Here is a 21,916-nt window from a genome sequence, read left to right as displayed (position 1 = left end):
CCTTTCCGCTGTATAGTAAACTTCAGAAGAGCATGATCACTCGCGCCTAATGATCCTTCCACTTCTACCCCACTAACCAGGTCATCAACATTGGTTAGGACCAGATCTAAAATGGCTGTTCCTCTTGTTGCTTCTCCCACTTTCTGGACAATGAAGTTGTCTGCAAGGCCAGTGAGGAATCTGTTTGACCTTATGCTCTTGGCTGAGTTTGACGTCCAACAAATATCCGGGTAATTGAAGTCCCCCATTACTATTATCTCCCTTCCTTTTGCATGCTTGGCCATCTGTTCCAGGAAGGCATCATCTATGTCCTCCGTTTGGCTTGGGGATCTATAGTAAACTCCCACAATGAGGTCTCTGTTATTCTTCTCTCCCTTAATTTTGACCCAAATGCTCTCACTTTGGCTTTGAGGATCTAAATCTTGGATCTCTTCACAGGTATACACAATTATTAGCAGGAGCATGTGTCAATAAAGCAAGTTTTTCTGGAAAACTCAAAAGTGGAGCACCAGGGAGGAAACTTTTTGATTAAACAGCTGGTTCATATGAAGTAGCAGTTATCCCTGAGCCACAAAAACATCAAAGGGCTTAGGAGAGAGACTGGATTTTAAGTTGACAGATTGTACAAAGCCCCTAACACATTCAAGTTCCCATGCAGCTAGAGTCTCGGCGCTTCACCACAACCTATTTTTGAAGTGTCATTACAGCCTTTAGCAACATGTTCAGCCATCACCATCCTCTCACATCACCCAGCAGAAACATTGCCACCATCACATTACACAAAGAAAACAGCAGCCCTCCATATGCTGTTGGAATACAACTCCCATCGCCAATCCTGATTTGTTTAGTTATTTATTTCATAAAAATTATACACCACTCGACTGAGTTTTGCTTTTTTTACAAAGCGGTTTACAAAAAGCTTTCATTTAGCTGTGACAGGTGATATCCATGTGGTCAGAGCTGCACTTTATTCCAGATGTGGATTTATACAAAAGCAAATTATACTGGCAGTTTTGTCCCATTCCTTTCTTAATCCCCAGCATAAAATTTGTGCTTTAGGTCAGCTCAGAGCTTCTGGCAATCTGCTTGGATTCTTAGCATCCTGAATAATTGGTTGCTTTCTGCAAACTGGGCCACCCTGCTGCTCACTTGCTTCCAGATTATTTGTGACTAAATTAAAGGCCATAACATCACCCAGAGGACAGATGAGCTTTCATGATTTAGGAATTCTTCTATCAATCAGTCTTAAACACAGCTAAATTTTATAATACTCGGCTGACAACCCATCGAGATCTGGTGACCTGCTTGCCCCCATTTCTTCTCCCAGAATCTGTTAAACATATCATGTTGTCAATTTGAGACTTTTAAGATATACAATCCTCCTCAAAACTGATTTTTAAGCTAAAAATCCTGTTTTTATAAGTAGTGCAAAACTTTTGTGGGGGTAGGGCAGAGAACACCAGATTATAAATTTCATCAAGGATAGAAGTGAGAAATTAAGATCAGCTTTCCTTAAAGCAAAAAAAGAATTTGATAGCATCAAGACACTATCTTTTTTTCAGTAATGAAAATTTTAGACACGGGTGAAATATTCATGAAATGTATTGTTTTATGAAGCCCACAAGAATAGCATTTCTTAAGGAATCTATGCTGCAAAATTTGATGGTTAAGGCAACTGAACTAGAAATTGGACAAAACATTCAGTTCTTCTGTGTTCAAGAAGCTATCTAATCCAGAAGTTGCCAAGCCAACCTCTCTGGACATTCTGAATTTTGAGAGTGCTGGGGGCATCAATCACAAATCTGCTATTTGGAGGGAGGGGCGTGTTTCACAGTGCCACACAAAATTACAGAGGTAGCCGCCCCTGACCACCTTATGCTTATCATGTCCTGCTGGTCCCAATTGTGTTTAAAATCAGTATTGTGGGATCTCCACAACACAGACGGTGCCGTCTAATAGCAACAGGGAACACTCCTTAGTGCCAGGAAAAAGATACAAGGCGTTCACACCGCACTCGCTCTCAAACTTTTATTTTGTAAAAAAGAGCAAAAATAACAGTACCATGCCTGTCGTTCCCCAAGTAATCTATTTCTATACTAACAAAAAGTGACTGCAATGCGGAGGAGCCAGATGTACAAGAGATGGCATGTATATTGCAGCATTTCCATCGCCAAAATGCTTTTTGATGCTCCCAAGTATAAACTCTAGTTTTGATGCTGAGTTTTGCAAGCTGCAGTAAGAACAAAAGGCACAAGTTCACAAATGCATCTTACGGACATATTTAAAGGTAGGAGTCTCATTGATTTCAGCAGGGCATGAGCACACGCTGAACTGAGATCTTAAATTCCTACAAATGTAACATAAAGCAAGCTGATAAAGAGCAATGTACATGATTAAGGGACTCATTCTTCATCCTCATCTTCATCACCTCTATGACGGAAAGTCAGCTTGTTCTGTCCCCTCTCGGGGTCTTGCATTCGAAGGATTCGAATGAGACGACTCGTGGGCAAGGTGCTAAATACAAAACATAAGGGCAAGTTAATAGCAGCGCAGTCAAGCATGATTCTTTCACTTGTATCATGGAAATTCTTAGTTTTGAATATGCCATTTAATGAAGACAAACATCTGTGAGAGATACTTTAGATAGAGGCAGCGCTTGGTAAGTTGCTGTTCCTCTATATGGGTAGCATTTGAAAATGCAACAAGTTCTAACAGGCAGGCCAAACAAGTAGATCGTGACCTACTGGTAGATCACTGGCTCCCCCCAAAGAAGCTCAACAAGCTTGGCACTCCTAAAAAAAAACTCAACATTTTTGCCCTGCACCCCAAAAAAGGGTCTTTCCTCCTTCCTTAAAAAAGCTCAACAAATTAGACCTGAACCCCAAAAGGGGGTAGAACATTGCCAGTCTTTAACTCCATGAGTAGAGCGCAGTCTCTAGGGAGGTGGCCAGCCAGAAGAGCCAGCTGATTTTGTAACCCAAAAAGGGATTGCCAGCCCCATGGAATGGAGAGTTCCTAACAGTGGGAGAGCAGACAGAGGCAGCTCAGCTGAGCATATGCTGATTGCAATATGATGTCTTATCCACTGAAGAAGCAGAAATTTGCTCTGGTTAGAGCCCTTGACGGTATTTGTTTCAGACGAATTTATCCAGTGGATCTTAAGTGGTCCACCCCACTCCGCCATCCACCATTAAGGAGAAACGAATACCAATGTTTCTGTTCCGGAGAGTTTAGCACCTACACTGGTTTACTGCAGAAGCCTTAGATATCACAATTAGGTTATTTCCTGTGATCTTGCAGTCAGGCTGGATAATAGTTTTTGGCTCCCTCCCAGACTTAATGGTGGGGAGAAAAGGGTCCTCATTAATTCCTGCGGCCTCTGATGCAATGGCCTTGTTTGGGAGAAGAAATTCAGAAACGGGGGCTTGAGTACTAGCTAGCTTCTGATGAGCATCCTGGAAACCCAGTGAACCTCCTTACTCCTGCTGCTAAGCAAGGTACATTTTGGAAGCAGAAGGGAGAAAGAGGAGAGTTTGGTTTCCTGTTTAGGGGAAAGAGTCCAGACCAGCTCCAAACCAGGTGTCAGCAGCTCAACCAACAGACAATCTGCCATATTCTCTGAATTCTCAAAGCTGCTGGGTATTTCTCTTTAAAATTTACACAGCTGATGGAAGCTTCAGGGAATGTTGCAATTCACCGCCACTTTTTTATTTACATATGCATCTGATTTTATGCCTCTTTTTTCTATAGTCTTGTCTTTTAAGTTCCTTATATTTTCTGATTAAAGCTATTTCCATCATAGAAGTTTCTAAAGTATCAATATAGCTGTTTTCTATCTTTTCATTTAAGTTTTAGTATTCCTGTTGACAACACAGCTCATCCAATGAGCCTTTGAGATGCAAATTTAAATGAACCAGAAATGTGTATTTGACTTTGTTGAAGTAGCAAGGCAGAAAAATGGGTCGGGATGGGGAGAAGGGAAGACTTATTAAAAATCCAAACAGTGAATATAAAAATGACTGCCACTGACATTCTAAAAACTCAAGAACCTTAATGGATACTGAATATGAAAAGCAGATCACCTCATATTCTGTGGGGTGAGCAAAACAAACTGCCGGTAACGTTGAGAATCTGCCATCTTAAGCATCATATCCATTGCAATTCGCCTGTTAACCATGTCCTAAAAACAAAAATTGCGATGTATCAATATATTTTAATACATAAATTTTATTCAAATTTAATAATACAATGTTGTCTCTTAAACCAGGGTCCAGACAGTAAAATCATGATGGTTTTGAAACCAATTCCAATATCACCCATTTCACAGATAAATTAATTTAAAGTGTTGGGTACCTTGGTTCAAAGATCCACTCAGCCATGAAGCAAACTAGATCGCCATGGACAAGTCACTGTCACAACTTAATATATCCCCAGTGTTTCTGTGAGACTAATATGCAATAATGAAGAAACCCGCCATCCTTAAAATAGCTTTCTTCTTGGAATTACTCCCCATTTCGAATTGCATCAGGGCTATAGTCTTTTCCTCTGATAAATCTCTCAAAGAGAGCAACGTGAACATTTCATCGTTTTATTTTTCAATTTATGCTTAAAATGCTCAGTTTAGGGATTCTTTTTTTTGCAAAAAGAATTAGATATAAGATACTAAACTATTAACGGAATATTATGCACCTAAAATCACAAGAAAAAGAAACGCAATACATTCTCTTTCATGTTCCTAATAAAAATTGATAACTGATTAACAGCTATGAAGATCTGTCTAATGAGTATCTGAATAAGTAAACTCAGCCAACTGTACCATAAAGACATCAAATTCGTCCAAGCATCTGAAAGGAGATTCAGCAATAGACCACAGAGAAAGGATGAAACAAACTGTTGAAAAGGAACGTTCACCTCCAGATAAAGATTTCATGTCATCTAAAGCAGCCTTGTTTCCCTCCCCAGGCTGGACCTTCAAATAGATAGAGAAAGGTGTAACTGAAAAGAAAGTTAACTAAAGAAAAAAGAGTTCCCTAATATTAGTGTATACTTGTGCAAAGTAAAAAACAAAACACTTTACCATGAAGGTTCTGTTTGTGAAAAGGATGGCATTCTGCAATGGGTGGCTTCCTCTCATTTGTTTTTGGAATTGGAACTTCTAGAAGCTTCTTCTAAAAAGGAAGTCAGCATGCTGGCTGGATGCTGACTACTGGGGAAAGTTGTGTCAGCTGGAAACTCATGAGCAAAGGGTTGAAGAGCCAGTTAACTGAGTTATCGAGAGCTTTCTAAGAAGTACACTACGCAAATCTAGCAGGGCTTTAAGCTCCAACCCTGTTTTATGGAAAGAATAAATTCATCTGTTGAGGTACAGTATTGGACTCTTTCTCAAGAGGTAAAGGTAAAGGGACCCCTGACCATTAGGTCCAGTCGTGACTGACTCTGGGGTTGCGGCGCTCATCTCGCTTTATTGGCTGAGGGAGCCGGCGTACAGCTTCTGAGTCATGTGGCCAGCAGGACTAAGCCGCTTCTGGTGAACCAGAGCAGCGCACGGAAACGCTGTTTACCTTCCCACCGGAGCGGTACCTATTTATCCACTTGCACTTTGAGGTGTTTTCAAACTGCTAGGTTGGCAGGAGCCGGGAACGAGCAACGGGAGCTCACCCCGTTGCGGGGATTCGAACCACCGACCTTCTGATCGGCAAGTCCTAGGCTCTGTGGATTAACCCACAGTGCCACCCGCGTCCCCTTCTCAAGAGGTAGAGAAGGCTGAAGTCTGCAAGTACACCAGGAACACAGTGATTTTTCCTACATCTTATTGGTCTTGGTGGATGCTTCCAGTCACATCCTTCTTGACCACCCATTTATTCCGGACAGGAACTCTCAGTGGTTCAGTATGTTATGGGACACTGAGGTTTATCTCTTCCTGTCAATACTTAGCAGCAATATGAAGAAGAAAACTTGACAGGATCAAGTGGTCTGCTGGTGTGGAAGCTGCATGCATCAATATTTAGTGACTAGGGCTCAGCAACACCTGGTTTTCAACTTTGTGATACATTACCAGCCAAACAGTGAGATGTACTAAATATATATAAAATTAGATCTTCCTCTTTACAGCAAGTGTGAGGATCTCCAGATGTTGCTACAACTCTCATAATCCCTGGCTATTGGCCATGCTTACTGGGGCTAATGATATCTGAAGAAGTGTGCATGCACATGAAAGCTCACACCAGTAACTAACTTAGTTGGTTTCTAAGGTGCTTCTCGAAGGATTATTTATTTATTATTTTGTTTCAACTACGGAAGACCAACATGGCTACCTACCTGTAACAGGGGCTAATGAGTTACGGCGTCAGAAAATTACCTTAATTTACACAGAAAACATTTCCAGAAAAAGTGAATCACTGATCACAACCTATCTCATGGAAGCCTCCCCCACTGTGAAAAAAACTACTAATAGCCAGCAATACCAAATCAATCTGAAGCAAGAAGTTCAATTAAAGAATTTGTGTAAACAGAGTATTCAGACCTAATTTCAGCGCAGCTTAAAACGAAAAGACTCTTCATGAAACAAACATGCAGTAGTTGCAGTAACTAAGCAAGCTAGTAATAGGCCAATACTGTTACAAGTCCACAAAAATAAACCAGTTTTCATTGACAATGCTTCATAAATTGGATCCAAACTTGTAGCACTGAGCAACCACAGAAAAATGATGCTGTGCTAAGGATTAAACAACAATGAAATACAAACATGCTAAGAAAGTGAAATACATGCCATTTTCAGCCTCTCTTCTGTAAAATTAATTCAGTATAGCCAGTCTTTCTTGGAATTATGAGGACACCTTGAGGTTATAACTGTCACAACTATTTTCCCTGTCAAGTGACACCACTGTATTTATCTATAAATACACCATGATCAATTCAAGCTAGATTCAGCTGAAGAATGGTCTGCATGACAGACTAATGGAAATCATTAGGTAAAAAATGTTAATGAAGATAAAACAACGCACAAGCCACTGCCTTTAAAATATGTTTAAGCTTGGCATAAGAGTCGGAGCAGAGCAGCTTATTTTAGCCTTGTTGATTTTGATCGGACTAAGCTAACCAATATAAAACACTTAAAATATAAATAGTATATACCACCTATACATTTGAGAAATGTGCCTGAAAAGAACAAACATATTTCCTCCCTGTAATACTTCTGAGGGGGAACTATGCTACAGTGCCCAAGATAGCTTTACAAGGAATTTCCATTAGCTTTGTGTGGAACCAGAGATATATGCATGTTAAACTATATAGAGCGGGCATAGGCAAACTCAGCCCTCCAGATGTTTGGGGACTACAATTCCCATCATCCTTGACCACTGGTCCTGTTAGCTAGGGATGATGGGAAATGTAGTCCCAAACATCTAGAGGGCCAGTTTGCCTATGCCTGATATAGAGTGTCTTGCTTGTAGGGCTGGGACAGCACAGAAAACTATGCAATTGTGGAAATGTTTCTGGAAAGTCCTCAGCAGCTGAGTGTGTTTGGCAGCGGGGCAAGGAGGCTGAGCTCCCAAGTAAAATAACTCAAACAGTAACAGATATGTAGATAGAAAGCCAGCTTAGATATGGAGGCTATCCAGTGTATGCACAGAATGTCACATGTCATGACCAGGGCTTTTTTCCATCTAGAACTCAGTTCCAGCACCTCTCAGGTGGGCTTTATTGCCCTTTTAAGAGAACAAGGAAGGCGCTCATGGTGAGTTCCAGCACCTCTTTTTCTAGAAAAATAGCACTGCATATGACTATATTTTTTTGATAACTACTGAGAAATTTTCTGTTGAGTGATTTGAGCAAACTCAAATTTAAAAGTAGGGAAATAGACAAAAGATGACGTACGGAGTCCTGTTGTAAATGGATGAGGGCAAAAATATAGAAAATGTTTGACCTTTGGACACAGAATTCTGTGAATTAAGGGCTCCAATGCAAATAGGTCCGTGATTCTTCTAAATTTCTGCCTTTTGGGTTACATAATTATTAAGTCACTTTCCCTACTCTTCCCCGCTTTTAGGTTTCCCCCCTTTTAAGATCTGTGATCCAAGAACAACAGTGTTATTTTAAACAGTATTTTGTAAAAACTGGGATTAAACGGTCAACCTTCCTCCCCTAAACCAAGAAAGTGGTTTCAAAATATTGGCTGGTAAGTAACTTATATGAGCCGCTGATGAGATAAGCCTTTGATCAACTATCAAATAGCACACAGCAATTAATAAGGAAATGCAAAATGACTTACAGTAATTGAAAGCTTTTCATTCTTGTGGTCAAACTCAATTTTTCCAGAGTACGATCGCTGACTTAACAAGCAGTTGAAGTAGTATTTGCATCGCACTGTAAGGAACCTTTAGATTGAAGAAATATATATATATATATATATATATATATATATATATATATATATATATACATACACACACACACACACACAGAGAGAGAGAGAGAGATACCCAAGCATGCTCCTGAATTCAGCATTGTCACTAGAAGCCCAGGTATAAACTGCTTTCTTCCAGCTCTGGCTAGCTCACCGGTTGCAACCATTCCTGAACAACAGGTGGTGTTCAAGTACCAAGAGGAAAACTGTAATTTGGGATTCTAGTTTTGGTACTCTGGTTCTTTTCAACATCTATTAACACTGTGTCCCCCCCCCGGTATGTCAGTAAATGTATAACATCACACCAACCTTCTAAACTTCAGGTATCTTTTATATCTCTCAACCATCACCTCGTCCAACAGTTTAATAAATTTCTTCAAATTCTTGACTTCACTCTCTGCAGTCTGATATTTTTCTTTCGCTTCCTGAAGCTCTCTGCAGGTCAATAAAATGTGTCCAAAACAAGGATCAATTACTTGAAGACTGTGGCTTGGATTCGAAGTTAAATTAACAAAATTCACAAGAAAATCTGACCTCTTCCTTCCCCATGCGGCAGGCACCTATGTCCCACCAAACTTTTCTAGGGGAGGCTGTGAGGGTCTCTTCTGAACAATGTGGCATGGGATGCAAGGGGCCTGCTAGAAAGGGGGAACTTGCCTCAAATTGGGCAGAGGCCTGCCCAGTTCCTCTCATAATGGTGGAATCTGTGCACACCAATAACATTGATTGTTGGTAGATTCACAACAGAAAGAAGAATAAAAATGTCATCAGAAAAAGTGCTATTACTGTCAGAAAATTGGTTAGGCGTTTGCTTGCATGGCTCTAAAATGGGATTAGGTCTTAAGGAAAGAGCTGGAAGCATATCCCACCTCAAAAAGAACACCCAAAGTAACTACATATTACATTTACCTGATTATTTCTTCTCTATCTCCAGTACGTTTTCTTTCTGAATTGATCTTTTCCTTTAAGCGTTTTATTTCTGTATCGAGACTCTTATATGTTCTATTTACTTCTATTCGCTCGGGATGGATTTCTGAAGCCTTTGCAATCATTTCCTAAAGTGTTAAAATGCAACAACAAAAAGAGATTTAAACTCTGTGTATTTTGCTTAGAAGCAGGGTTAATAAAATCCCCCCTCCATTTTAATATGACAGGCAAATGGGGCTTTTTCCTTCCACTTTTTTTTTTAAAAAATGTGTAGATCTCTCTAGTATAATAGGAAACATTTTACATAATGTTTTGCAGTGTTCAAAATGCTTTGCATGCTGTGTATCAGCAATCAATGTAACCTTGTAGAGAATATCCCAGAATCATCCCCAAAGGATGAGGAACCTTCCCTTTCTTGAGGGCCACATTAGCTTTCAGAAAACAACAAACTTGGCCTCCCCCCCAAAAAAAACCCCAACAACTTTGGTGTCCCCCCTCTAATGACGATGGATAGATCACTGCCAGTTTTTTTATACTGGGAATAGATCGCAGTCTCCTGGGAGTTGGGTGTGCCTGGTGTATAAGGTATTATATGTCACCACTGAGACCAGAATCTTATTCTCTCTTTCTCTCTTCCTTTCTCACACAGCAATCAAGCTAATCTCCCAACCCCCCCCCCCCCCAGATTCTGTTGTCACCAGTGCAGGCTGAAGAAAGCCCTCAAAAAGTTGTTAGCCCCAGAGACTGCAGTGGAGAAAAGGACATGGCTGTTTCAACACAAAGGCATCAGAACCTCTGTGATAGCAATAATCAGCAGACCAATACTCCATTTCACAGCACACCTAACTGAAAAACAACTAGCTCCAGCAGCCAGCAACTCCATTCCGCCAATGCAAAACACTGCCTAGCAACTGACTGACCACATCTCTACTTGCATCAGTGGGGACCGAAGGCCAATGCTGAAACACTCAGGGAGCCACAAACCTGACATTTGAAAGGGAAAATGAATAGAGAGCATGCAGGAAATGTATTCTGCAAAACACACCCCGTGTGCCATGTTTCATTAGCCTATTCTAATTAAAGAGGGACGCGGGTGACGCTGTGGGTTAAACCACAGAGCCTAGGACTTGCCGATCAGAAGGTTGGTGGTTTGAATCCCCGCGACAGGGTGAGCTCCCGTTGTTCGGTCCCTGCTCCTGCCAACCTAGCAGTTCGAAAGCACGTCAAAGTGCAAGTAGATAAACAGGTACCGCTCCGGCGGGAAGGTAAACGGTGTTTCCATGTGCTGCTCTGGTTCGCCAGAAGCGGCTTAGTCATGCTGGCCACATGACCCGGAAGCTGTACGTCGGCTCCCTTGGCTAATAAAAAGCGAGATGAGCGCCGCAACCCCACAGTCGGTCACGACTGGACCTAATGGTCAGGGGTCCCTTTACCTTTTATTCTAATAAAATTAGCTCCATAGAAATATAGAGATGAGTAAACGAAAGGGTGCATAAGAGAATGTAACAAACATTTTCAACATTTATTTCACTAGCAAACAACAAGGAAAGGTTTAAATCAGATTAAACTAAATACACACCATTAATTCTTTCTCTTTTGTAGCTAGATCATTTTTATGAGTTTTTATAGTGTCTAAATGGGATTTTTCTTTTTCCTCATAATGCCGCAAATGGCTTTTACTTCGTTCCAGTTCTTCATCCACCTCATGCAGTCCATCCTGTTAACAAATCAACATGAAATGTAAACTAGTTTTAATAATATGAAAGTGGCGTACAAAGTGTTAATTTATCAACTTCAGTTTAAGACAGCATACTTGCGTACGTAATATGGCAAAGTATAGTGAAAATGGATAACATATAAACAAAACTATATTATCGTACTTATTTTGTAGCTAATTATAATTGTAAGATAATTTTTATTATCAGTTAAGAACAATTGTTTTCAGTATCATACATAAAGTCAAAATAAATCAGATGACACCAGTTTGGTATCAACTCAGTTTAGTGCGTAGATTACACAGGAGTCAGAAAGAAAATGTTATATGTGGTGCATATTATGGTGTTAAAGCAGCAAATTGTTTAGATTTGATAAGAAATGTATTTCATATATTTTGATTTTGTGGGGTATTTTTACAGCTTCACAACTTCTAGAAATGCCATCTCTTTAATCTCAATTGAAAAATGTAGCCATGTTTTTCTATTCATTTTTTGTTAAAATTCCTTGAGTCTGATGCCATGCATTTGTCACACGTATCCAAGTGTTACTCAGCTGATGGTAATTGTGTACCTGATATGGAATGAGGAAAGAAGCAATTTTCACTGACATCCCCTCCCTCTGTAGTCCCCCGTGCTGTTCCCACAAATCTCAGCCCAATGGAGATTTAGAGGGGTTGCACAGCAGATGGGGGGGGGGGAGAGGAAATGCTGAAAATTGCTTCCTTTCTCATTCTGCTGAAGGAACCCTTACTATTGGGCTGAGCAACACCACTTGATGTAACCCAGTGTCTGCAGATTCTCCACAGGATTTTTAAAATGAATATATTAGTGGTTTTTTACCCGGACTGGGCCAGCTTCTTCTTCTACTCGATGGATTTTGTTTCTAATCGCTTCAAATTTTTGTTCTGCCTCTTTTAGAATACATTTCGCATCTTCCATTTTCTTTTTCTGCTGATGCATGTGCTCCTCCACAGTTTCCATCTTCCTCTTGTTATCCTGAGCTTCTTCTTCCTGTTTGAAATATTTCCAGGTTACGGTTAAGCTAATTTCAATTACTAATAATGAAAATGGGCACCAATCCATTTACCGTATTTTTCGCTCTATAACACGCAGATTTTTTCTCCTAAAAAGGAAGGGGAAATGTCTGTGCGTGTTATGCAGCGAATGTGTGGTCCCTGGAGCCGAAAAATTAGGCAAAAATCAAACCGCGCTTCAGGGAGAAGGGAAACCTTGAAAAGAGGAAGTGGGTGCTTTCCTGCATTCTGCCTCCGGGTCTTACTGCCCACCCGCTTCTGTTTGTTACTGTGTTTGCTGAAACGGAACAAAGAGCAGGGAAAGCCCCTCCCCTCCAGGCAAGCAGAGGGGAAAAGCAGAGTGCCGTTCCTTCCTCTCTGTGCTCCGCTCCTTCCTCTCTGTGCTCCGGTGCTGCTGAAAACATGCAGGTGGGAGAGACAGAGAGAGAGAGAGAGAGAGAGAGAGAGAGAGAGAGAGAGAGAGCTGGCTGGCTTGGGTGGGTGCGTGGGGGAAACTTTTGCCTTCCTTTCCTCCCTCCCGTTATACCCCACTCCTGCACTCTTAGCCCTTCTGTGTTTTTCCTTCCCTCCCCACTTAAAATGTGGTTAAAAAGCATGGATCCACATGGATCCTAAGGATTTTTGCACTGGGTCACCCCAAATTCACCATCAGAGCACATAGCATGTCCATGGCTACAGCCTGCCCCCCAAAAATCATGCACCCACTGTTGCCTGGGGCTGCAATGGTGCAAAAATGTGGTTAAAAAGCATGGATCCACGTGGATCTTTGCATTGGGTCACCCCCAAATTCACCACCAGAGAACATAGCATGTCCATGGCTACAGCCTGCCCCCCCAAAATCACGCACCCACTGTTGCCTGGGGCTGCAACGGTGCAAAAATGTGGTTAAAAAGCATGGATCCACATGGATCCTCAGGATCTTTGCATTGGGTCAGCCCAAATTCACCATCAGATCACATGTCTGTGGCCACAGCATGAAGCACAAAAATGATACATCCAATGTTTCATTCAGAATGTTTTTTCCCTTGTTTTCCTCCTCTAAAAACGATGTGCGTGTTATGGTCAGGTGCGTGTTATAGAGCGAAAAATACGGTAATTTATTCAAGGACACTTATAAATCATTTTGTATTTTAAAACATTCAAAGCAAAACCCTGAGATAAGATTACAAAGCAGCAAAACAGTATAAAAATACATTACAAGAAATTTGAGCAATACAGTATCTATTTAGGCAGTAGTAATCATAGAATCATAGAGTTGGAAGAGACCACAAGGGCCATCGAGTCCAACCCCCTGCCAAGCAGGAAACAAAGGTCATAGAATGCCTGCGTGAACTAATATGTTTTTAGCATGGAACCGGGGGGAGGGAGTTATTGATGCATGCCAGATGCATGAGGAGAGACTATTTCACACATGGTATTTGCTATCACTATAAAAGCTCTCTCCCATGTTGCTCCATGTTGCATTTCTGATGGCTGTGAGAACCTCACCTGGCAATGTTGGTAAGTAGACATTTGTATATGAGAGGAGGAGCTCTCTCAGGTAAGCTGGTCCTAAATTGCTTTACAGTTTAACAACAAAACCTCAAATCTTGACACTGTGTTCTGCCTTAGTTGTTGCTTCTGAACCACCATAATAATACCGCACTCTGCAGTAATCCAGTCTAAGGGTTACTAATACACAGTTCCCTATGACCAAGATACCCCCTGTCCAGGAATGATGATAGCTAGGAAACCAGCAGAAGTTGGAGAAAGACACTCCTAATCACTACAGCTACCTGAGCCTCCAGTTACAACAATGGATACAGGAGCACCTTCTGACAAGTACCTGTTCCTTCATGGGGAGGGCAATCCTATACAGGAGAGGCTGTTCACCAGTTTCCCAGATCTAAGAATCACTTACCTACAGGGACTCTGCCTTACTAGGATTTAGCTTCAGTTTATTGGCCCTCATCCAGCCCACCTCTGCATCCAGCCATGCTGGTCCAAGATCATAATTGATTTAGATGTTATAGAGAAGCAGATGGGCAGCATCAGCATACCGATGAAACCAAGCCCCAAATGGAAGAGGGAGGAGATGAGTCCCTGTTAAGAAACTTTTAACTGAGACTCCTGTTCAATAAGCGAGGAGTTCCTCAAAAGAAAAAGCTCACTCTTCTCCTGCCCGTGTGTCTGCACTGGCTCAGAAATGGGAGCTTTTAACTATGCATAGGATTATACTACTAGAGTCTTAAACACTAGTAGGTTTATTGTGGCTACAACAAAGCTGTTAGTCTTTAAGCTACCCAGCACCCCTCTTTGGTTGAATTATAACCACTTTAAATTAACCCATTTCTTGCTCATCTTAAAAAAAAGAAATAAGTTGAATCCTTAGAATTCTTATTGATCAGTATAACAAAATATGCTCTCTGCCACTAGCACAAACACCTCTATGATATATAAATACGTAGAAAGGTAGAAAGTGAGCAATTCTTACTAATGTAGAGATGATGACTGACTGCTGTTCCTCCACGTTCTCGAGCTCCATAATTTTTAGCTTTATTTTATTCACTTTTATCTGCAATGACAATAAAAATAAACGGTATTGGGGGGGATCACACTGGATTTAATACAGTCATTTAAGCTACAACCCAATATACCCTTACTACAGAGCTTGCCATGCCAGGACCCACAAAGCCCATCAATGGTACCCCCTGACAGACGCTCCCCCCCCCCCGAATTCTGAGCTTCATTGTTTTAAAATTGTCTCTAGTCCCTCCAAGAAAAAGTTATGAAGCAAAATGTGCAGGTAAGCTCTAGGAGGCATTATACTGGCTTTCCACTGCACAGCAGCTCCAGCAGTTGGAAGGGCCCACCCGCTTCTACTTTAGCTAGCTGAAATCCAATCCGATTTCACTCGCTACCCCCAAGTAAACGACTTCGTAAACACGAGCAGAAAAGCAATTTAACAGCTACAAAATATTTAAGAGGCATAGATAACTCATGCCAAAGGTGAGAACTTGTAAAATTTTGTAGAGCACTCAGTGGATGTCTGTTGAACCCAAGGGTTCTTTTGAACCGTGAAGACACAACCCTAAATACTGTTTAAAAGCCCATTGCCAATTAAAATTTACAAAAGCATTTGTTTTCCCTATACTGGTGTGCCACGCAATGCTAGGTATTTCGCAACAGCAGCACACTTTTGAAACAATGCTTTTGAAACAATGAATGCCATGAAATTAGGAAAAACAAGGATTACTCATATTCTAAAAAGCTCCTGCATGTCAACATCAAACATTAACAACAATTAAGAATAATTATCCAATATGGGAGCTTCTTCCTACGTATCTCTTACTTTTAATTGTTCTTGGTCCCAACGATGAGTTTTAAGGAAATGTTCATTTTCTCTTATAGAATTCTCAGTAGAACGTATACGTTGTTGAAATACTGACAGCTGGGTGTTTTTGTTTCCAACTTCTTTTTCCAAGTGACTTAAAGAAACAAAGTATTGTTAACAAACATACACAGAAATTCTAAAACAGCAGAGCACAAGAATTCTGATTTGTTTTGTTCAGAAAGCTAGTAAGTAACTGATGCTCACCTTATGTCTGCCTCCACATCTTTGCTGAGGATGTGGGGCCTATTATTTTCACAAGAATAATACTGTCTTGGCAACACCTGATCACCATCACGAGTGAAAGCTTCTCTACAATTTTTCGGAAGATTGTTTCGTTGAATAATTCTACGAGCGTCCTCATTATTCTAGGGGGGGAAACATGGATAACAAAAACTTTCTCCTCTGAGATTGGAGTATTCAGAGCTGAGTAAAAAGGAACTTGATGTCTCAACTTTTAAATATACTAATTAATTAATGTGACCATTAAGCTACTTCCTGTCAGTCACAGAGCAACTGTCCTTTAAAATATCCAGTAGGCAACTATAACACACACTGGAGTGCTGTCTTGTCTGCATGCATCTTTAGGGGATGTGACATATTTCCCAGCAGAATTTTCCCTCTCTCAGAATCATGGATATTTCTTCCCTGCAGAGAGAGAACAGTGGGGCTACTACAGTCTACCTGCCTTAAATAAAATCAGCTGCCAATCTCTCTTGAAACTGTAGACAGAAACCAACGAGCTTTTCTGATACGCTGCAAGAATCTCACATCTTGTTAAACTCCACTCTCTCTAACATAACCAGCAAGTCAATTTGAGAAACACCTGGCATTTAAAATTATTTCTGTTACATGTGATATAGAAATAGCATGCAGTGAATGGTCTAAGTGAATGGTTTTCAACCAGTGTGCCGTGGCACCCTTGGGTGCCTTGAACGATGGTCAGGGGTGCTGCAGGCAACACTGGCCTCTATCCCTCTTTCCTTCCTTCCCTCCTCTGATGTCCTCTCATGTCTCTGCCTCCCAATGGCTTCCACAACTGTTTGTTGCAGCAGCCCTAGCTACAAACTCTGGGGCTGGTCAGAGGGTGCTGGTTGCCAGGAGCTGAGGTGGCCTCGGAGTAAGCAAGCAAGCCAGGGAGTCCAGCCCTTGCTGTTGGGATTGGACAGAAAGTCCTAGGTCCCTGTGGGGCAGTGTGAGGAGTCACCTCTATTTGGGCCAGGGGGGCAGCTCAGAGATCAGGGGCAGCAGCAGTGCCAGCGGCTGCCCAGAGGACTCCCAAGGAGACGGCTGAGGGAACACTCCACAAGGGAGGGTGTTTGAGAAAGCGTGAGAGACTGCCGGCTCTGCAGGCAAGGGGTGACATAACTGAGCTCCTGAGCCCCACAAGGGTGCCACAGAAAGAATGTAGTTGGTCAAAGGAGCTATGGACTCAAAAAGGTTGTAAATCTTCGGTCCAAGGTAATACAGAATTATCCGAACTGTTATAGAAACATCAAGTAAGGCTTTCTATGCACTAGAGGTATGAGAATAAAATCTTACTTTGATTAACAGGACTGTTTCTATACGCCGCATGTCAATTAAGCAATTGGCTATTACTGCATTATCGATGTCTAACGCGGCCAAGACTGACGGGAATTCAGGATGAGCAACAGCACTATTACAAAAAAAGGACAGTAGCATTTGTATTTTATTTTATGTTCTTACAATGCAGTCACTTCACTTGCAGTCTTACAAAAGATGGCATATAGAGCATTTCAGTTACATTTTCAGAAGCATAAATATATTGACCATATTTGGAAAATCTATCTAAAATGATGTGTGTGTGTGTGTGTGTCCCCATGGATGAAGTCGTTCTATTTGCAAAGGGGTCTTTAAATCAGTGCAGAACTCTGGAAACCTTTGCTGATTCCTCCTGTTTTGTGCAGCCCCTCGCACCACCACCCATGCCACAGGGTGGGGGGGGAGGAACCAACAAAAATGGCTTCTCTGCCTTTCATTAGCAGAAACTTCACTTGGCTCAAATGTCCTTCCATGAACAGAAGCGCACCACTGCATACAGCAAGATGAATTCTAATTAATCAGCTCAAAGCTGTATCAGTGTTTGGATATGTAGCAATTCAGACTGAAGTACCTGATTCCACTGCAAATCAGCATAAGCAGCCAAGTTCATTAACATTATGAATAATTTTACATAACCAATAACTAATCTTACAGCCCAATCTTATGCGTGTTTATTCCAACATAACTTCCAGTGGGTTTAATTATTAGTAAAATACTTATGGTGTGTAGCCTTAGATACTGAACTTTGATATTCTGCAAACAGGCTGCGGTCAAAGAACTGGGAAATGAAACCATTTGTATACTATCTGAAATAAGGTATCTTGTCCCATAATATTTGTTAGAACTAAGGGTGACAATAACAAATATCTAAGTTACCATTAAGTCAATAGTTCTATCAATGACCCTCAACAGTAATGCAGCATAACTATAAACCCTTAATGAAAATTCAAAATTCCAGTTTACACAGACCACGTGTCAGATACACTCACCTTTGGCTTACATCATGAAGCTTATTTTGGAAAGAAGTAACAATGATTTGAGGACGAGAACCAGGTTGATAGAATCTGGACATTAACATCTGTAAAGTTCGTTCATCTTTATGATTATCACAGCAAAATCCCAAGATCAAGCTTTTTAAACATGTCTCAATAGCCAGCGCAAAATCAGGATCTTTCAGATGAATAAAAGCACCTGAATGCAAGAAGAAAGTCTCAGCATTGTATGTAATGTCAACATTAAACCATCTGAACACCACAGCCTGAAGTTCTCACCCCCTCTTGTGTGAAAATGCCATAGTAATATAAAAGGTTGCTTGGAGGTAACTCCATTTTCAAAAGTTCACCAAACTAGACATCAAAGCAATTTAAAGCTCATGAATGGGGGGTTTTAGTAGCTGCTGCAGGAGTTTTGGAGCTCCACATCCAAAACTAATAGCAGCTTATGTGGGGAGGGGGAATCAGGGAGGGAGGGGGAGAGAGACTGAATGTGCATATGCAATGGCTGTTTAAAATGTAATGAATGTGCGGTTTACATACCTGCAAGCCATTAATGTCAAATTTAGTTTGGGCCTGTGACTATGTTTCTACTATGCAGGAGATTTAAATCCTTTGAAACCAACAGTAGAGACAATGCTTATCTTGGCCTATGAATGGCACAGTTTAATTTTTGATTTTATTTTTTTAAAAAAATATACCTCAAAACTTCAATACACTTTCCAAATATTTCTTTTCTTTTCCTTGCTTTTTCCATTTTTTATTCAGTGTAAAGTTCTTGCCTTTCTATAGAACGCAACAAATATCAAAAAAGGTTTGAACTTTTATTCTAAATGCAACTTCCCAGAAGATTATTCCACTAAAATGAATGCAAATCCACAAGCTATAACCTCCTGGCAAGGCTGAAACCACTTTACAATGAAGCAAAGGTGGCCAGCCACTCCTAAGAACGCAAGTGCGGCCCTGTTAAATAAGACCAAAGGCCTACCTAGTACAAAATCTTTTTTTCACACAGTGGCCCAAAACGAAACAAGAGTAAGTATTCCCAATACTGAAGAACGCAAAAAAACCACAACAAAGTCATGGTAGTCTGTTTTTAAAATGCACATCCTCAATATATGCCGCTACTTGGTGGTCAGTATACTACTTATAGATCAACTATGGACTACTTGTACATTAACTTGCAGATTAACTGAAATGTGTAAAACTGGGGATGGGGGCAGGGGTAGGCAGGCGATTCGTGCAAATATCTGAAGAGGGTTATAAAAGCACAGCTAAGACTGTGAAATAGTTGGGGAATAGGAATTTAAGAGTCTCCCACTGTCACCATTTTTCTCAAGACCTAAAGAAAATTACTTCCTTATTCATCCTCTTGAAGAAGAACACAGCCATGAACGTACATCAAGAAATCACAAAGTTTACTATTTCTATTTCAGGATCAAATCTGAGAACCATTAAAATTGTGATGCAATATCCATAGTCTACTTTTCAATGTTTAAAAATTATTTACAAGGAGAATTATAAATTACCTACGGGTCCTAATGGTTTGTATTTAAACTGCCCCTTCTGGTGAGCCTCTTCAATTGCATCACAGAGCTTTGGCATATAGTGTCCAAACCTTTTCAGTTGATCTGTTTTACTCTCCTTTAACTCTTTTAACTGTCGTTGCTGAGAATCCAATATTTGCTTCAGTTCCAATTCTTCCCTCCTAAAACAACAAAGAAGCTACTGAAATATCATGCATTAGCCTAGTCCATTTTATAGAAACAGGTAGCCTTTTGCACACCACCTGATTGCTTATAAGGTACAATTGCTTCAGCAGGGCTTCCAAGTCAATCATTGATTCACTTTATTTGTATGCCACTTTTCCACACACAAAAAGAAGCTCAAAGTGACTTGTAACAAAGAAACAGGGTTGCATTTCAAACAAACACTACTAAACAATTTCATAGTAACATAGCAAAACAAAAATAGAATAACATACAAACAAGCACATTTGAATACTATTAATATACAGTCATACCTTCCCGAATGGCTTTGATTTGTTGTCAAACAAATCGGCTTCTGAAAGCTGCAAACCCGGAAGTAAGTGTTCTGGTTTGCGAATGTTTTTTGGAAGCTGTCCAACGCAGCTTCCGTTTGAGTGCAGGAAGCTCCTGCAGCCAATCGGAAGCCGTACCTTAGTTTTTGAACAGTTTTGGGAGTCAAATGGACTCCCAGAACGGATTAGGTTCGAGAACCAAGGTTTCACTGTAACAAGAATAAGTAAACAACATGCCACATCCAATGACCAAAATAAGGGAGCTTCATTTCTGTATGTTTAGCCTGAAAAAGAAGCAACTGAGAGGAAACAGCCATCTTCAAATATCTAAAAGGGCTGTCACATGGAAGATGGAGCAAGCTTGTTTTCTCCTGCTCTTGACAGTAGGTCCCAAACCAATGGCTTCAATTTACAAGAAAGAAGATTCCAACTAATCATCAGGAAGCTGTTTGAAAAAACTGCAAGCCATTTGTATTTAATAACACATTCTCCAAATTGGTACCTTGGGTGCCCTTCTCCAGAGGAAGCTTATAAAATAACTGCTTTTATTGTTTTTCATTTTTTTTTAAAAAAAGATGTGTTTGTTTGAAAAGTGGGATGTCAGATGTCTTTACCAAAAAGGCAATCACCTCTACCTCTTGAAGAAAAACAACAGGAACTGAAACCGAAACGATCCCTTGTCCCTTCGCAAAACTAACCAAGAAAGAGTTGAACATACATGCTTCTCCTCAGACAAATATGCCCGGCAGGAGAGAGCTGAATGAAGGTGCTAGCTGTGGTCCACAGAGCAAGAAAAATAAATGCTCAGAAGCCCAACTTATAGCACAAAACACAAATCAAGTAATAACGACAGTTACATCTTTTTTTTTTTTTTTTGCATTTTTAAAAGATTTTATTAGTCTTTCCATATATATACATTAAATCCGTGTTTCATACATCTCATACTTTTGGACTTCCTTCAACGTCCTTGACATTCATTCGTATTTCTCTCTTTATAGCGCATTCCAGTCTTTCGTACTGCCATTAATACCATCTTTCAAACATTGTTTTCCATAAGCAATACTTCTTGGTGTTTTACAGTGCCTCTTTAAATCCTACTAGCGTTGTATTTACTAAACATTTGTTCTCCAGATAGTCCGCAAATTTTCCCCAGTCATCTATAAATTTTTGATCCTTCATATATCTAATTTTCCCTGTTAATTTATCTAACTCCGCATATTCCGTTAATTTTAATCTCCACTCTGTTATCGTTGGGCCTTCTTCCTGCTTCCACTTCTGCGCCACCACGATTCTAGCAGCTGTTACCGCATACTGGAAGATTTTACAATCCTTTCTTTTAATGTCTTTTCCCACCATACCTAATAGAAAAGCTTCGGGTTTCTTTACAAATGTGTAGCTTAATATCTTTTTGATTTCATTGTAGACTTCGTCCCAGAAGCTTTTAACCTTCCCACATTCCCACCATTGGTGATAGAACGTCCCTTCTTTTTGTCTGCATTTCCAACATTTGTTATCTGTTTTATACATCTTGGCTAGTTTAACGGGTGTTATATACCACCTATATAACATTTTTAACATATTCTCCCTTAGCAGTACACATGCTGTAAATTTTATATTCACTCTCCACAATTTTTCCCAATTCTCCAATTGAATATCATATCCAAGGTCCTTTGCCCATTGAGTCATCACTTTTTTAACTTTCTCATCTTTCATGTTCCATTCTAACAGTATTTTATACATACTTGACAGATTTTTCCGATCACAGTTTATTATCTCTCTCTGAAATTTCGATGTCTTTTCATCATATCCCCTCTCTTTCACTTCTTTTTTAAATATTTCATTTATCTGATAGTAACTCAGCCAATCGTAT

General features: G+C 40.4%; 1 protein-coding gene across 2 annotated transcripts in view; it reads right to left on the bottom strand.

Annotated features, from left to right (window-relative positions):
- Positions 1-836: 836 nt before the first annotated feature.
- SMC6 (structural maintenance of chromosomes 6) overlaps positions 837-21,916 on the bottom strand; it is a 40,801-nt gene continuing 19,721 nt past the window's right edge. For both annotated transcript variants that reach the window (XM_082215467.1, XM_082215466.1), the window contains exons 14-27: positions 19,535-19,713; positions 18,003-18,204; positions 16,993-17,107; positions 15,658-15,818; positions 15,412-15,547; positions 14,554-14,634; positions 11,887-12,057; positions 10,911-11,048; positions 9,314-9,459; positions 8,714-8,839; positions 8,270-8,375; positions 4,817-4,969; positions 4,083-4,180; positions 837-2,514 (exon numbers count right to left, since the gene is read on the bottom strand). In XM_082215467.1, the coding sequence (XP_082071593.1) occupies positions 2,403-2,514; positions 4,083-4,180; positions 4,817-4,969; positions 8,270-8,375; positions 8,714-8,839; positions 9,314-9,459; positions 10,911-11,048; positions 11,887-12,057; positions 14,554-14,634; positions 15,412-15,547; positions 15,658-15,818; positions 16,993-17,107; positions 18,003-18,204; positions 19,535-19,713 (1,924 nt within the window). In that variant the 3' untranslated portion in view covers positions 837-2,402. The remainder of the gene's footprint in view (positions 2,515-4,082; positions 4,181-4,816; positions 4,970-8,269; positions 8,376-8,713; positions 8,840-9,313; positions 9,460-10,910; positions 11,049-11,886; positions 12,058-14,553; positions 14,635-15,411; positions 15,548-15,657; positions 15,819-16,992; positions 17,108-18,002; positions 18,205-19,534; positions 19,714-21,916) is intronic.

Source organism: Podarcis vaucheri, assembly GCF_965113315.1.
Source record: "Podarcis vaucheri genome assembly, chromosome: 3".
Classification (NCBI taxonomy): Eukaryota; Metazoa; Chordata; class Lepidosauria; order Squamata; family Lacertidae; genus Podarcis; species Podarcis vaucheri.
The sequence above is the reverse complement of the archived record's forward strand: the minus strand, read 5'-3'. Positions and strand labels throughout refer to the sequence as shown.